Source organism: Dendronephthya gigantea, unplaced genomic scaffold, assembly GCF_004324835.1.
Source record: "Dendronephthya gigantea isolate DGI-Jeju-01 unplaced genomic scaffold, DenGig_1.0 000430F, whole genome shotgun sequence".
NCBI lineage: Eukaryota > Metazoa > Cnidaria > Anthozoa > Malacalcyonacea > Nephtheidae > Dendronephthya > Dendronephthya gigantea.
Window position 1 is genome coordinate 18,364 of NW_021163440.1, and position 18,479 is coordinate 36,842.

The following is an 18,479-nucleotide window of genomic DNA, read 5'->3' on the forward strand; positions in this document are numbered from 1 at the left end:
TCTCGGTTCTGAATCGAATCTCTAAACGACCATCGTTTGTCACAGATGGAAGATTTCGCGCTTCGATTTGCGTAGTGTAATTACTAATTCCAGTTTATTATCAGATCAGTGTTATATATTGTGCCCACCGGAATTTAGAGCGCTGTGATTACCGAATTTTGAATCCTTTCGGTTATCTCTTTAAGACTCCGGTAATTACCCGGAAAGAAACCCAAATAGTCTTAGAGCGATATAACTTTGTAGAAGATGACTGCATGGGTGAAGTGCTTCGAATGATCTAACTAGAACAACTAGAAACAACTAGAAAAAAGACTGTGGCGGTTATTCTATATTATTATGCATTACTAATGCAATCTCGATTGTGATTGGCTAAAAACCTACAGATAATTCTCAATGTCTTGCCACCTACACGACATTGAAAATTATCCGTAGGTGACGTAATTTTTTACCGCTAGTTTGTTGTCAATAATGGCGCAGGCTTCCTCTCTAAAAAGGAGATACATAATAAAACAATTATTGAATTCGCTTTTCGTATGATATCGAGAATTATCAAGCCTCAGTTTGCGTTATTAAACTTCACCTTGATAATTCTCGATATCACACTCAACCAAATTGTTAATTATCAGCAAATGTATCAAGACTAAATCTGCTAATTGCGTTGGTATCATATTGCTAATAGCTGGGTTTCCGTTTCCGTTATTATCCATGCATATCAATAGACAGGCAGTCAAGCTTTCGGGTTTGAAGATGGCTTTGAAATTCCTTTTACCATTTGTAACTATTCATGTTTAGAACTGCCAAATTCACTACGTTTTTCCAAACAAACATTGAAGTTCCATAATATAACACAAGAAATGCTCGAAAACTTCATAAAACAATGCATGCTGAATAAGGAAACTATATAAAAGATATTATGTAATCACAAAAGCCAGGAAGCCGCGCTTGACGGAAGTCGAAGCCAAACCTAGTCTTAAAACATTTAGGCATTTGCTGGGGTATATTCTGACATACATCCAGAGCAAAACATGACTGTTAATTCAATTTATAATATTTCATCTTAATGTTTGCGTTGTTACTCTAGTTTTAATCGCCTTATTTTTGCTTCAGACGTTTTCTTATGTAAACACATGATTTATTTACGTTTTGAATTTCTAGTGTCTGTACATACAACGAGTTTTATGAATATCTAACACCATGAACGTTCGCAACGCTTTTGAAGAGTAGGAACTAGACCTTTCGTTCAGAATAGTTCAAAAGATGCAAACTGGACTGGCCACTCGCATTCTTCTGAGCACAGCCGATGTGCAGAATAAACTTGACTTTTCCTCTAAAATATACATAAATACAATTTAGTTCAACTACAAACAGAAGTATTTCTGAAGTAATTTGACATATACAATCTTTCAGAAGGAAACAGTATTCAAATTATTATTTGTGCCATGCCAACTGCTGTCACCCGAGTGAGTAATAATAGTTCCATAATGCAAATATTCGAAGAAGGAAGTTCTTTATGTTTTGAAATTGATATTTATGACTTATTACTTCCTTTGAGGAAGTATATGACAGAACGAGTAAAACCTTGTCTGAAAGTCTTCAAAGGCTGCCATCTCCATATTATGGTGGTTAAACTAACTTCATTGTTCATATAAACAGTATACAGACGACTATATGGCCATGGGTACATTCATAGATATCGCGAATTGTAGCTGTACAATAATGCTGATCATTTCAACCATTTTTTATAGCTCAAATTTAGCAGGTAATACCAGTTATTTGATACCGTTTTTACTCATCGTATAATGTAATGTTTACGTCGCGGTATATTCAAATTCAATTCATTTATGTCAGAATGATGCGTATATAGACAGAGTTTAAACAGTTTGTTCGACATAATTTATTCTAAGGAAATTAAAACAGTTATTAAAACGGATTATTCCAAGTTGACATGTATGGAAGAACTTTGACGGTGAAATTATGCTAAATTTATGACTAATGGTGGAGTATTTTAGCTGCATATTGGCCAGTGATTTAGTCCCGTAAAATACCGAAAAAATCCCTCAAATAGTGGCAAGAGCATTGCACCGGCATCGCAAAAGCGTAGGCTCGATTCCTGCTAGAGAACCGATAGTTGATTCATTTTGCATCAACTGTTCCTGACTTGAACTTGAAGTGTGTATAATTCCACTTGAAATTAAGACCCTTTGAACATCTAGAATTTACATTCAATAGGTTTAAGGTTTAAGGTTTAAAGGATAGTCCATTGGATTAACTGTATGTTTTAATATTTCATTCTTTAATACTTTTCAAGATCAACACAGTCTTCAAGACAACAACAGGTATTTTTTACTTTCGGTTTTCGGAATGCCCATGCGTGATATAAACTTAAACCTCGCGATGCTTTGATTGAAGCCTTTTGTCGGGAAAGTTAGCATGAAAAAGGATATTTTTTGAATACCAGACACAAAGAAACAAATAGAAATAATGTCAAACAAAATTGAAATACTTTTCGTTGTCATTGGCACGCCAAAAGGTCCACAATCAGACAGGGGTTTAGAAATAATTGAGAAAAAGATTGCTTTAGAGGCTGTTTACATGAGCCCGGTTATTCGAGATTTAACGATGCGGGAGATAATTTTGAGACATGCACTAAAATAAGTTTTATGACGCTAAAAAAGCACATGCTATTGTATGGATGACTACACCACTCCCGGGTTTATGTTGCTTACTCATTTCAATACCTCAAGTCATCTCAGGGGCTGTTTACATGAGCCCGGTCACCCGAGATTCAACGAAGCGTGAGAGGACTTTGAGGTATTGAAATAAGTCTTTATGACACCAAACAAGCACATGCTATTGTTGTAGTGATTATACGACTGCCAGGACCATGTTATCTGCTCATTTCAATACCTCAAAATCATCTCACGCTTCGTTGAATTTCGGGTAACCGGGCTCATGTAAACAGCCCCTTACGCTTCGTCGCCTCGTTCAATCTCGGGTAAACGGGAACATGTAAACAGTAATAATTTAATTCGTAATCATGCTGATTGGTTGAGAGGAGTTCGATTTTTCAAAACTTCTTAAGAATAGACCGTTTCAGCCTGCATGCAAATTAACCTATTTCAGATGTTGTGACTATGGAATAGCCAATAAATCTTAACCATTTTAGACCATGTGGTATGAAATGGGTAATTTGCATACAAGCTGAAAAGGTCAATAGGTTCACTGGTTGGACTTAAAGGCCATTTTACAATTGTTCATTGTTTGATTCGGCCCTTTATTTCTATCTTTATTCTTTCCTTTCTTTTTAGAACCTGTATCAGTTCAGCAGCCGAGCCAAAACTCGTCTCAAGTTCATGCTATCCTTTGGTGAACTTCACTCGCTCTTTTTGTGAAAGTTATGGGATCGCGTTACCAAACTACGTTTACAATACCCCCCGTCGCCAAATTAAGGAAAACGACGAGATGAATAAAATCAACGACTCCTTGGGAAGGCTGGGAGAATCAAAAATAACCCGCTGGTTACAAACGAGCATAACAACATATCGAAAATGCATGCATCTTTTTATAACACTTAAATGTCAAATGAATTTTCCGAGTTGTGATCGAACGTCGAGCGTCTTTAGGGAACAAAAACTTTGCCGTGAAACTTGTCTTCAAGTTCGTCATATTTGCCGTAAATTATGGGATGTAATTGCGAGTTATGCGACAACTCGTCGTCGTGATGAAAAAACGAAAAAATTTGTTAAATGCGAACTACAACCATACAGAAACTCTGGTGACTCGCCAGAATGCTGGTACTACGATTTTGTAAACTCGACAGGTAATCCTCGATTTATAATTTTTAAAAAATATAATATCTTAGAGGTACAGAAATGTTAAGTGTAATGGACTATTGGGGGACAGGTGAAAGATGCCTTGGCTTGCCTTGAATTTGCTGGATTAATACAACCCCTGGATCAACACGCTTCATGTTTTTTCTTTAAATTTCATTTAGATGCACCCAAAGCACCAGAGTGGACTACCAATGCAGGTAAGCATAACCATTACTGGCGTTATTTTATTACGTGTAAAGTGTACAAATATCGTCTCTACGTGATGATATTCTAAATGAACAGGATGTCTATATATACCTTGTGGCGCTTGGTTGTCGAAATACCGAATCGCTTACTTCATCGTCTTACGTTACATATTCATCCTGTCGACCAGCATATATAGTGGCCTGGCGCGACTAAAATCTCTGGGATAACAATTAACTCGAAAATTTTGCATTGCCACCTGGGGAACGTTGGTCTGGCGATACCACTGGTATAAAATATCCATTTTGTTTAACACTTTGACTGAAAAAGACGGAGATTTTCGTTTTGATATGATTTCGATTGATCGATTATCACTTATCGATCGGTATAGACCACTAGCGGTAAAAGTGTTATTTTAACAACCTCGTATTGTCGCATTCATGCATATGTGTATGACCAGTTCTAACATGTGTCGTGTTTTGCCCCAGGGTTTTGACACGGTGTGACACATTTGGTCAATTTTACCATGGGGAATGTTTCGTGTTGTTTGAGCTATGTAATGAGAGTGGTTTGAGTGCAACACTACTCATATGCTCCACTTCATCGGTTTGTGTTTTTAGATAATGATAATAAAATCTTTCCTAATAGATTGTCTATACTTAAACGGAAGCAGTTACCATGGCAACATATCGGTGACGGCCGCAGGTATCACTTGCCAGTCATGGACAGAACAATGTCCACATCGTCATACCATGAACACCACATATCCAGAATTAAATAACGCCAAGAATTACTGTCGTAATCCCAAGAACTCAGGACAACGACCTTGGTGTTTTACTACAGATTGGAATAAGAGATGGGAGTACTGTGATATCCCTAAATGTTCACCAGGTATCTTTATAATTTTGTAATATAATAAATGTAATTTTGTCTATCGCGATATGTGAAAATACAAAAGAAAACTTTGTTCTAAAAAAACCTTAACCCTTTTTCGCAAGAAAGCCTTCTCCAAAATGATGTAAAACTATGATTGCCCTTATTTTTTTAAAATTCATTTATTGTATCGCTAAAGAGCCTAGCTAGAGAACTCTTCTCAATGGCTCGGCTCTATCGAACTAGTACTATACTTTATTAGTTGACGGTCATTATGGAAAATGGTCGCTGAAAAGTGCGTGTAATGTAACTTGTGGTGAAGGTTTTGAAACATGGTCACGAGATTGTAACAATGATGAGCCAAAGTTCGGCGGAAGAAACTGCAGCCACTTGGGAGAACCTCTTGAGTACAGACCATGTTTAATGAAACCATGCCCTGGTAAGTGGAGCCCACTGAGCTATATAATAATTCCTGGAGGACTTGTTCTTGACAGTGCTCTCGAACAGAAAGTGAAGCAAAAACATGGCGGATTTTTAGCTTTGTGACGTCATCTGGTCCCCTTTGCCTATGGTAATTAAGTAATAATTTCAAGCTTCACAAACACAAGAGTAAAAACACAGAAGATTAGAAAACACGCTTTTAAATACTGCTATAGTATTAAATGAAGACATTGAACATAAGTTTGAAACAATCTAAACAAAATAGTTCTAATTTTAAACGGCATTTAGCAGCCACAAATAATGACAATTATACACACCCAGTCTTAAAAACATGTCAAAATCGCATCAGTCCAAAATTTTACGACTACAAGTCCTATAGAAATAAAAAGTTTATAGAATGAAGGCTCTTTTAAAGTCCCGCAAATTTTAGCTTCACGAAAACAATCATAAGGTAGCGTTCGATCCTGCTATTTATTACTGTTCACTGAGCTAGAGCGACTGACGTAGGATAGAAAATGAGTAGATTTGAATGAAAGGTTTCAATTCATCTCATTGCCATTTTCATTTTCATTTGCTATTTCTAGTTAACGGCGGTTATAGCGAATGGAGTCTGAGAATCCCATGCAATGTTTCGTGCGGTGAAGGAGTGGAATTTTGGCGACGTGCTTGTGATAATCCTGAACCAAAATACGGGGGGCGTGACTGTAGTGAACTCGGGAACTCGAGTGTATTAACGAAATGTAAAAGAAAACGATGTCCAGGTAAGAATCAAATCCAGTGTACAAAACAAAAGAGCTATGCAAATTGTGATTGTAAACTATTTGATTGTATCAACTAATAACAAACTTCCTAGTTCTTACTGCTTTTGATCTTTTCAGTTGACGGTAACTATAGCAACTGGACAAAGTCCTTACCATGTAGTGTCACGTGTGGTCAAGGTATTGAGGTTTGGACGCGACAGTGTGATAACCCCCCTGGAAAGTATGGTGGAAATTGTAGCATCTGGGGGACGGATAATGAGGCCCGAATATGTGTGACGAAACCTTGTCCAGGTACGCGCGGCCGCTGGGGAAATCCCTAGCACCAAAATAATGCTCCAAGTCAGAGAGCATTTTCCCACATTTATCATTTAAAATATATAATTCTTTTGTGTGTTGAAGAAAGATTTTTTGTATATCATTGTATATATCTGGAGGAAATATGCTTTTATATCAGTGAAAGTTAGAAAAGACGAATGGGACTTGTGTTGGGCCTGAGCAATAGAAAAAGAAGTAAAACGTCTTTGAGTAAAAAGTGTCTCAATACTTTTTAGTTGTAATCGATTCCCGGACGACTGCTTTTATGGTCACTGCTGGGGTGATTGTACTTGCAGTGTTGGTTATTGTTTGGATTTTCTTGAGACGAAATCACAAAGAAAGCCGTAAGATTTATTTATTTCTAAATTGTTTGCATGAGCCATTATGTGAATTCTTCTCTTTACTTGAATTATAATTGCTCGTGCATTTTCTCTCTCTGCCATGTAAAATTTACCATCAGTGCCTCAAGCTCTAACCTCTCACTTTATCGACATCATTTGGACCAACGTCAAATTTCACTACAAAAACTGCCCAACAATAAATAGACTACCTATGAGTCATCCCGGTGATGTCTTTTCAACTTCCAATGGTGATATTAATAATATACGATAATAATATAATATACGTGATAATAATATACGATATTTAAATCTTTTAGACTCATCGTATAGTGCTGTGACAGAAATTACAGATATCCGCGCTTCTCGGCAATCTCAAAACGAAAGTTCGTCACGTGAAACTGGTACTATTGTTAGGTACGAAAACTTGACCGCTGATGGAAACCCATTTCCAGGCCTCTCGCGCGGTGTTGCCTCTTGTAGTGGGGACTACGTAAATACGCGACCTTCGCGGTACTCACGGTATGATAGACTTCAGTTGTTTCGTTCCTTAGCCGCGCAATGCCTTCGAAACGTATGGGGGAGTGTTGACGAGCAGGGCGGCCATGTCTATGACGTGTTGCAACGCAACGTCGGACAGGTGTTTGTCTCGTACGACAAGATTGGAAACATTGTAATGGAAGGCTTTGATAAAAGAAAGACGAGTAGTTCAGCTGACGATACACTTGAAACATCTTCAGCTGCCATGATAGCCGCGGGCACTGAAAATGCCCCGACGACTGCAATCGTTTGACGAATTAGGTTATGTGAATCTTATAGTTTCTACAAGGAATATTATGGATAAAATCGAATATAACATTGAAGTTATAGCATAGGGCAACCGCAAAAAATGTCAAATTCAATAGTAATAACATAGAAGAAATATGCATTTAAGCCACAAGGCATTTTGCCTCATGGAAGAAGTGAACGTACATTGTAAAGGTGAATGGGTCAAGTGATAATACAATAGAGAGTTGCCTATGCATACAACAACTGATCTTAGGTTCTTAGGAACTTTATCTTACAAGAATGAAAAAACAAAGGAGATGATATTAAGATGAGAGAAAAAAGCACTGTAGAGGCGCTTGTCAAGTATCAATTAAGGCATGAAGCTACATGAGATAATAAACATGGTTTGTAGGTTAGGTGTGCAGGTGACGGTTCAGTGTCGTTTAAAGCACTAGGAAATTCCAACTCTATATTAATATTGTTGATAATCTATGAAGATAAGTTATATACCGGGTGTCCCCCCCAAAAAAGCTTAAATAAATAATATTTTTATACAGCGTATATTTTGCCTATTTTAGAGACATCCCAAAATGATGTGCCAATTTTGAAAAAAATAAGAAGCAATTTTTTAATCAAACTGGAGTATTTTTTGGCACACCCGGTATACCTATCTCAATAACTGATAAATAACTGATATTTGAAAACATCTCTTCCAAAGCCTTTAAAGGTAGTCTACGTAATCTATTTGTTATATTCCGTAGGTGTACCTGGATCATCAAATAACAGAAGAGCGATCTTAATGCTAAAAAGTGGGCGTTAAATGCATGTGAACCTCTTTAACATCCACGCAAGTTAACCAAGCGACAAATTCTTATATCAAAGCGTCGACCAAGTTAGTGAATCGTTAGTTTCGTCTGTAAATGATTAAAAAATCGTTAAATATCTTGGAAAACATCGACAATCAATCTATATAAGCACCCTAACAATTGGAATATCCTCGGTACGATTCGGCGCGGAAAATAGATATGTGAGTTTCGTTTTAGATCAACCAGAAAATTTGTTTACATTTTTAGTAACCCAATCAGAATGCAAAAATTTTGACTACTTACGGCAAGAAGGTACATTATTTATCATTTTACATGAAGTATGAAAAATTTGGGCATTCTGATTCGCTTTGAAAGTGGAAATAATTCACTAATGAATCGACATTTCACTTTTGTTCCAGAGCTCTCAACTGCAACCATCTGGAACAAATTGGTCAAATACAAAGGAATAAAGTCGTTTCGCGCGAAAAATATCGCTAGTGGAAAACCGGCTTTAATAGGGCGTGCAATTTCTCTGATGAAGGCCCGGGTTAACGGACCAAAAGCTTTGCAGTACATTAAATACATACGATGATACGTGCATGGTTTAGCTACAAGCTAATTTACTTGTACTCTGTTTCATTGTTAACCACAATTTAACAACCCAAAATGTATAGATAAGAGTTAATTCCATGCATACAAACATCCCCATTTTGTCAACCGCTGTGCTTATGGCCAACAGCCAGTTGCTTTTCTAAAGATAAACGTGATAGATCAAATACACGGGAAGTATAATAAAAAACAATGCTTACACATTCGAGAATATTTGATATTTTGTGATATTGTCTTTGTTCGCTGATTTAAGCACCACTTCAAGGCTTTTTCTACTCATAATATATACCTTTGCTGTGGCTTGTCAATATGGCTTGTCACATCTTGTTCACATATTATTTAAAGTCTGTTGACTTGCAATGTATATGGGCAGCGAATCAACTGTGATCAAGTCAGATCAACTCAAGCGATTGCAATACTGCATTATCAATGACAGGCTTCGTCCCATACGTACGTCAAAAGTTAATTGGACCAGACAAAATTGAATCGTGTGAACAGACCTTGAAGTTGAATGATGATGAATTTTTTAAAATAAAGGCTGTGAAATTGACTGTAAATTTACAGTCTCAATCTGTGCCTTGTTTGAATTATATTTTGATTCTCAAGATGTCTTGTTTTTTTCGGAATTTGCTTTTTACTTTACTTTTTTAAATTGTCGGCTGGTCATGGTTTTTTTTACCCATATAACATTCTTTAGTAACGAAATCTAGACATTTTCCTTGAATTGGGATTTTAAATTGACGTCCGTGAGAAACTACAAAATTGGCAAACTTCAAATATCATTCGAAAGTAAATCTTAAAGGTTTCCGATAGCCTACTAGATATTCTCATGCTTTAATTTCCGCGTCATTGTTACCACTTCAACATGCGGTCGCCGCGGCTAACCCGGCTTGCCGTAAAAGTCAGTGTTTTAAAGTGTTTATATGACCGCAAAAGCTTGTACTGCTTTGAAAAGAGCACACGTAGACGTAGTCCTTTCGATTTCGTTTATCGTTAAGATCTGTTCACATGATAGAATGTAATCTGTAATCGAAAAAAAAAACTGCACTAGTTTTATAGTTGCTTTGCAGTCCATATATATGCAAGCCAACAGACTGTGAAACATTCATTAGAAGTGCATTGGATCCGACAAATGATATCCGAAACTTTCCTTTGTACATGTTTCCACAACCAAAACGTAACGTCACTGCTTTTAAAAAACAGAATTTTTTATGGCTTTTGCGTGTGCTTTGTATTTGCGTGATAAGGAAATCGTTTATGCTTCGCTTCGAGGAAGTCGAAATTAAATACATGCCCGCATGGAATATATAAGTATACTTCACTTTGCGGAAGTCAAAATTGAATTCCGTGATGCACGCATGTAGCTGATATATAAGTCACGCGTAAGTATACAGTGAATGATAAGTCATAATAAGTAACCTAAAAATGTTGAATCATATATATGCCGGTGGAACTATTCTAATTCTGACATTGATATTTCACGGAAATGCTGCAGGTAAATTTTGTTATCTTCAAAACTTAATCGGTCATAGATATCTTAATAACGTGCATGCATATTATCCGTAATGTAAACATTAACAAATGCTTTGTTTACATTTTTAATGAATTGCTATACTAAAATAAACACCACATTGTTGGTTTATTTCTGGATCAATGCGAATTAGATTTTATGTTGTGAGAAATGTTGCAATTGGCAAGTTGGGGGGTGCATTCACTCAATGTATTCCTATATTTTTTAGGAGGACGCCAATTTCGGGACGAAATAAGGTATATATATAAATATATACGACTCATACGAAAAAGACTTATTGAATGGATTAATTTGAAGTGTAATTCGGGTTAGAATCTTACTATTTATACGAGCTTCCAATTCCTCGCCTTTAGTCTTTTATGGATCGGAGAAATACGTAAAATATATATCAACTAGGCTGAGTTACATGCACGTTTGATTATATCGGTTCCGTGGAATTCTTCGGGGGTATAAATGCAGCTTTAGCGCCGTTTTCCACTGTTGCGTTTTTTGTACGAATGCACGTAAAAAAGTTAAGTATTCATAAGTATCATTTAAATGATGCTGATGAATTCAACGATTGAACTGATGCATATAGGGTTCGATTCTGTTGATGATTTTGTGTTTTTTCTGGGATAAAACTAATTATATAGCTAACAACTTTGAAGTTTTAAGCTTATACGCGCGTGTACGTATATATATACTTATACGTGCAAAAAAAGCGACACTGGGAAGAAGCTCTAATACTCGCGCTGGAGAAACATGTAAGCTAGAACCGCTTTTTATATCCAGTGATTTGTAAAAATTTGAAACCATATGAAAATTTGTTTTGTGTTTACTTTCGATGTAGGACGTGTATTCCTGCCGAAGCCGAGCCAATACTCAACTCGAGTTCCTGTTATCCTTTGGTTAATTTCACTTGGCCTTATTGTGAAAATCAAGGAATCACGTTACCCAACTATGTGTATATGCCGCCTCATAATCAAAGTGTGGCGAATCATGACGCAAATAAGGACGATGTAAAGATTACCAGGTTCGGAAATAAGAAAATACTCCACTATTTGAAGTTGGACGTGGTCACTTTGAAAATCTGCAAGCGTATGTTTGCGCTAATCAGATGCCATTTCTTTTTCCCAAGTTGCGATCGGACTCAGAGCGTGTATAAAAGGCAAAATATTTGTCGTGAAACGTGTCTTATGGCAATGCATACATGTTTGAAATTATGGAAAATAACCGGGGTCGCAGTTAAACTTAAACACCCAAACATGAAAGTAGACGAACTATTTAAATGTGAACTACAGCCTTATAGAAATGCTGGTGATAGCCCAGAATGCTGGTATGAAGATTTTACAAACTCCACAGGTAAACTTACAGTATATTAAAAAAAAAAATGTGCAGGTATAACGTGGGTTCTGATTGGTCGAAGCCCGTCTTTGGATGCTGAAATTTAATTCACCTTTAGAAATGAAACTTGGAACACTACATGGTTGTTCTTATTTTATAAAACAATTACTTAATGGTTTCCCGTGTTTGGATGGCCTGATCCAAACACTTGGGAATGTTACGACAGTTAAGAAAAGCTCGCAAAATTTCTCGCCTTTGGCTCGTGTTTCGCGCGCTTTTCTTAACTCTCGCAACATAGTAAAAGGTAAATTTATAATTGCCGCCATTTACCTACGAAATTTCCGGGTGGAGGCCAGGATCATACATACAAGTTCACTGGGCATCCAAACACAGAAACCATGGAGAAATCATGAAGGCAAACTGACGTTGTTATATGGTGACCTGGGGTTGGGCGAGGACAATCGACAGGAGTAACAGGGCTGTATGTGGCTCTTCAGAAGTCAAAATCGCCAACATTTTCGTGCCACGAATTCCGAGTTCTAATGGATCAGATGCTATGATTGATTTATCGTAGAAGAAGCCCAGATGAAATTTAATGCATGCGCAATTCATATCGGTGGCTAAAATGACTGAGGAGGGCACTTCATTACATTGGGTCGAGCTACCCTCACAATCTGTAACAAACGAATTAATATTTTAATGATTTGAGTGATATTTATTACCTAATTAAAATATTCACGTATTTTAAGAAACGCCAATCGCTAAGTTACGAAAATATTCCGATTGCTAGGATAGCCTGATCCGATGTTATTACTTACCTTCCCTGGGCACTTCATTAAATTCCGAATTATGTTTTTGGGTGTTTAAAGAAAAGAAGGAAAGCAGAAAAGGTTTCGAACACCGGGCAATTAACAGCAACATTTTCGACCATAAAAACCATAAAAAATAATGAGACGAATTTGTGCACTTAATTTTTTAGATATAACGATTTAAAGAAACTAAATGTGTTTAAGGTATTTATGTGATTCACGTTTCTTTTCAGATGAATCTTTAGCCCCAGAATCGCCAGACAAAATAGGTGAGGTATTGGTCCAAATATAAAATATGCAATATCTTATAAATTCGGAAAGTGTCTATTACATGTTTGTCTCAGAACATAGTGTTTAAGTAGAAAATACATGATTATAAACTATAAAGCTCACTAACTATGGGGTAGATTTATGCAAAAATTGTTCCTTTCTAATCAAAGCAATCGTTTATTTAATTAAAATATTTTTCAAGTCAAGGTTAAGGAGTTCAGCACGACGAATGCCATTGGTAAATTTGGCTAAAATACAATAGACACGTGACGAGAAAGGAACCATTTTTTGCATAAACCTGGACAATAACGTAGTTAATGAGTTGTATTGTACTTCTATTTAGTCTCCAAACCATGTATATTCTGTTAACTGTGCTCAGAAGTGTTAATCCATTTTTACACTACTGAACGAGGCAGTCCCACTTACCATTATCATCACAGTTCAGTGGGATAGATTTCCTCGTCCCCTTGCAATTCCAATTCCTGACAGTCTCTCTTCACAGATTGTCTTTACTTAAACGGAAGCAATTACCATGGCAACATATCAGTGACAGCCTCGGGTATTCCGTGTCAGTCATGGACAGAACAATGTCCACATCGTCATACCATGAACACCACATATCCAGAATTAAATAACGCTAAGAATTACTGTCGTAATCCCAAGAACTCAGGACAAAGACCTTGGTGTTTTACCACAGATAGAAACAAAAGATGGGAGTACTGTGATATCCCTAAGTGTACACCAGGTACAGTCATAATGTTATCTTGAATGCTGGACGTTCACGGGTTTGACAATAGATAAATCGATGATTCTATCGTATGTATTAAAAAATAGAATGATATTTTATGGTATCTCTTTTAGTGGATGGTGGTTATGGCGACTGGAGATTAAAGGATGCGTGTAACGTAACTTGTGGGGAAGGTTTCGAAACATTGGTACGAAATTGCGACAATCCTGAGCCAAAGTTTGGTGGAAGAAACTGTAGTCATCTTGGAAAACCAGTTGAATACAGATCTTGTTCAGCAAGACCTTGTCCTGGTAAGTTAAATTTTCAAATAACTCCGCTAAGCCGTAGCATTATGCAAAAATATATTATGTAAATTGTAAACCTGCATCTGTTTTTTTTTGGTGTGGGTTTGCATGTGAGCACAATGGCTAGTAGGCGAGGGTAATAATTTCAATTTAACACGATAAATCTCGCAGTGTTACGCTATCACCGAAAAGGTGTAGGATAACACCGATCATACTCGAACACCATTTGAGTGTAACACAACACTTGGAAAGTGTAACTCTGCACCATGTTAACGTTCCTGTTATTTGTTAACGTTCCTCGGCATAAATACTCTTTTTACACCAAATTTGGTGTAAGCTTACATGATGTCCAGTTTCTCTTTGTCTGGTTACATCACACTTTACGATAGCTTGAAAGTACAATTATTTAGTGTTAGATATGCAATCGAGCAGTGCAAATCTGCACTTATATTAGGTTCTTGCATGATTCTACCAAAAACATGTTGTACTCCTAACTTGAAGTTGATCCAAATTTTCACAAATAACTGATTAAAGAATTCAAGATTTAAAGACATACACGTTCATTTAATTAAAAAGTAAGTATTATTTTATGCCTATGTGTAGATAAAATTTTGCATCTAAAATGTCAATGAATTTTGTATCATGGTTGGTTGCGTCTAGATTTACTTACAGTGATAAACGTTGATGTTTTGTTCCATGCATGAATATGCTGCAGAGACAAAAGGCAAAATTAAAAGTTTTTATAGTTCTAAATTTATTACTCAAAATCACATATATGTACTGTATTGTATATAGTACTGTCCAGAAATAACTGAACACTGCGGTTGCGGTTCGGTCGCGGTTGCGGTTCGGTCGCGGTTCGGTCGCGGTTCGGTCGCGGTTCGGTTGCGTTCGACCGATAAAAACCGCAGATGACCACAAGAGAAAAATACGATCACTTGTTAGCGTCATTTTAAATAATAACCGGTTAATTTACATTCGTTTGGTGTATGTTCGGATGTAAACCTTTTACATCAAACGTATTGAATAACACTTCGTAGGGTACTTATAAACATCACATAACTATCAATTTATTGGCAATTCATTATGTTATCATTACGACTTATTATGTTTACATTACGATCAATTGATTATGATCAATTAACTATGATCAATTTTTCCGCAGGCAAAAAACACTATTATGGTTTGTTTTTCACAAGGTATATAATTCCCCAATATTTCTCAGAATGTTATTTTACATGGATAGATTTTAACAGCCTCGTATCCAGAATTTTTTCTTTCAGGGATTTCGCAACGTCCATAAGAGATAATACTCGTGTATAAGAGATAATACTCGCGTATAAGAGATAGAATAAAGGGGTCTATTATACCCACTTTTCCTCTTATATTCTTAAATCCCTAGTCAATGGCGGTTATAGCAACTGGAGTGTGAGTATCATATGCCATGTCTCATGCGGTGAAGGAGTGGAAATATGGGAAAGAACTTGTGATAAACCAGAACCAAAATACGGAGGCAGTAACTGCAGTGTTCTTGGAAGCTCAACTGAGAAAAGAAAATGTAACAGAAAACCTTGTCCAGGTAATGGTACAAGCATATTTAAAGCACTCGCAGAGAGATTGTTCGCTAGCGAAATATCTGCACCTTTTTTTTGTAATAAGAATAGTTAAGCTGAACTAAGTTATTTCTCTTGTCAAAATTCAACAGAGAATCTGCAAACATTTTCCTAGCAAACTCTTTCTCTGCAAGTGGAAATTTGCCCTAACTTTTTTAATAGAAACTAGTTTTCCCCGGAGCTATACCAGGCTTATATTTGTTATTTTATCCAAATTACAGGACAAAACTATTTTACTGTGTGACATGAATAATAGGATACTTATACCTCCTTGCAATCTATATTCAAATTTTTACTCTAGTTGATGGTAACTATGGCAACTGGACGAAAGCATCGCCATGTAGTACCACGTGTGGCGGTGGAGTCGAGGTCTGGATACGGCATTGTGATAATCCCCCTGGAAAGTACGGTGGTAACTGTAGTAAGCAGGGCAAGGATCAAGATGAACGCTTGTGTGAGAAGCAACCATGTCCTTGTAAGCTATCACATGATAACTTTTTTGTCTGGGGTTCAAATGTCAAGTATATTCTTTACAATTCTTACGAGTTGCAAAATTAATATGGACGAGCCTCTTATAATCTTTAAAGGTGATTTGATTTTTACTAGATTTCCGTACTGGCGCTAACCACCGTGTCATAGTGGGTTCCCACCAAAAAATACACTACTAGCATTTAACCAAATTTTTTCTCCATCCAGCCAAAAATTTAACTCGTTGCCCTCTGAAGAACTGCGTTTTAGTTCAGTATTGACATAAAGTAAAACCACGGAATATTATATATAGCTTTTTGGCACTTTCACAGCCATGATATGTACAACTGTACAAGAAAATTACTTTATTTCTCATTTATAATGAACATATAGTTTACCTGACTTTTAAAGTGCTGTTTTCGATATCATATTTTTTATTGTTTTCGAAACTTACAATATTTTTTTAACAGTGAAACTTTATTTATGTTTTAATATTTAGTTGTCCTTGATTCCGGGACGATTAGCATCATCGTTATTACTTCAAGCTTAGCATTCATTACTGCAGTTGCCATTCTTATCTTCTTCCTACGAAAACGATGGCGAAAACAAGGTAAATTTCACTGCTTTGCAATTGTACAATTTCTGTTTTAATTGCACGATATGAAATAATTGAAGGCGCCGCCTTTAAAGCACATTATTTTATCTCAACATACGCAAACTTGAAGCTGATTATTGCCGTATGACAGATTCTCAACGGTTTAATTTGTCTAGGATGTCAACATTATGCCATTTTTCGTTTTTCTTCTCAAAATTCCCCGGATGGTGGGCAACATCACCAATGTAATGATACAGCAGAAGGCGCAAGCTTCTTACAGGGGAATGATACGAGGGATAAATTATATGAAAACCTGACAATCGTAGGAAACCCGGCTCCAGGCCTTTCCCGAGGTGTTGTAGATCACAGAAATTATTACGCCAACACGCTCTCGCGAAGTTCCTTGTATGGCAAACTGCAAGTATTCCGGCCAATGGCTGTTGCATGGCTTCGAAACGCGTGGGGGAATGTGGACGAGTTTGGCAACCATATTTATGACGTCATGCAATGTGATGTCAGACAAGTCTTTGTCCCATACGATAGGCTGGAACACGCAGTGCAAAATGACTCCGCTGGAAGTTGCGATGCAACTTCTGATCCCGGCTCAGCGCAGGAAGACTCTAGTGAAAGTGAGACGGAGGCAATTAGTTCAATTTACAATACCCTGGAAAGATTTCCAGCTGTGGTATTGCCAACCAGAGCCGAGGGTGTTTAACGAATGGTATTACCTAATTTCTAACAGCAAGACGTTCTGAACTGCCTGTTTATGATGACCGGAATATTACGCAATAATTTTGAAAAAATATACCCACCTATGGTGAATCACAAGAACATATTAATACTTATTTCTCATGTTGAGCGAGAAGCAATTATCGAAACGATTTGTTGTGCTTTTTGTGTAAAATACACTCGCTGGATTTCGAAATAACGACATACGTTCCTATAAATTACTTTATAAATTATAGTTTACTGCCGGGACAGAATAATTGTTGCAATCATTGTACTAAAAAAGTAATATCGTCCAACTTGGTATTTTTCAAATAATGATAGTATATCTCGATAGTAAATATAATGATAGTAAATATTTTACCGAGGTTTCAATCAGACTGCAGGAAATGCTAGCATTCCGTCCTCTGCTGATTTGTATAAAAAATGTGAGTTATTGCTAATCTTCGTTGCCAATTAATGTCTTAGTATAGCCTCCAGCCTTCAATCTGAATGATTGATTGATTGATGGATGTTTGATCATGGGAACGCAGCACTGTTGAGCTGCGTGGTTACGCGCGGCAGACCTAGCCTAACAAGCGGACAAAGCGTAAAATATAGAGATTACTTTGAAGCTTTGATATCTTTAACATGTAAAATTTGCATATAAAATACATCATATACGAAACGAAAAGCGTAAATACAGGAGGTTGTTGAATATTGATGATCGCCAGAAGTGGTCAACTTTCACTGCATTACAGAGAATTAAATTTTGACGTTCTTTGATTTACCAAGACAACTGATTTTATTTCCCAAGGTATTCTGCTCGAAAACCAAGGCAGACAAATCTCGATCATCGATTAAATCATATCATCAATTCTTTCATATTATCAAGACTGCATGGCTTTCCAACAAATCGGTGGAGTTCCACAAGGAAATGTTATTGGCCCTTTCCTATTTTCACAATTAATACCTCTTAAGATTACATTAATATAACTTCTAGGTATAATTTATTCTTACTTAAGGCCATGTTACACGATGCAATTTTCAATGCAATGCAATTCTACTTCTAAAATATGCAAAATAGTGAAGTGTATTCAAAATGTGAGTGTAAGAAATGTACATGGAGTGTAATAAACATAAAAGTTTCGAAGTGGGTAAATTTACATCTCTCGAAAGTAGAATGGCATTGCAAGTTGCAAGAAA

General features: G+C 36.6%; 2 protein-coding genes across 2 annotated transcripts; both read left to right on the forward strand.

The window, feature by feature from the left end:
• Positions 1–1,556: 1,556 nt before the first annotated feature.
• LOC114543267 (A disintegrin and metalloproteinase with thrombospondin motifs adt-1-like) lies at positions 1,557–7,805 on the forward strand. The gene is made up of 10 exons (XM_028562327.1): positions 1,557–1,759; positions 2,309–2,336; positions 3,309–3,820; positions 3,995–4,030; positions 4,665–4,907; positions 5,152–5,328; positions 5,915–6,091; positions 6,209–6,382; positions 6,643–6,750; positions 7,065–7,805. Exons 1-10 carry the CDS (start codon positions 1,669–1,671, stop codon positions 7,535–7,537), a joined length of 2,019 nt encoding a protein of 672 aa, XP_028418128.1. The 5' UTR covers positions 1,557–1,668; the 3' UTR covers positions 7,538–7,805.
• A 5,661-nt stretch (positions 7,806–13,466) lies between these two features.
• On the forward strand, positions 13,467–17,566 carry LOC114543270. The gene is made up of 6 exons (XM_028562329.1): positions 13,467–13,605; positions 13,722–13,898; positions 15,295–15,471; positions 15,807–15,980; positions 16,473–16,583; positions 16,745–17,566. The coding sequence occupies exons 1-6, from the start codon at positions 13,467–13,469 to the stop codon at positions 17,281–17,283; spliced, it is 1,317 nt and encodes a 438-aa protein (XP_028418130.1). The 3' UTR covers positions 17,284–17,566.
• The last annotated feature ends 913 nt before the right edge of the window (positions 17,567–18,479 follow it).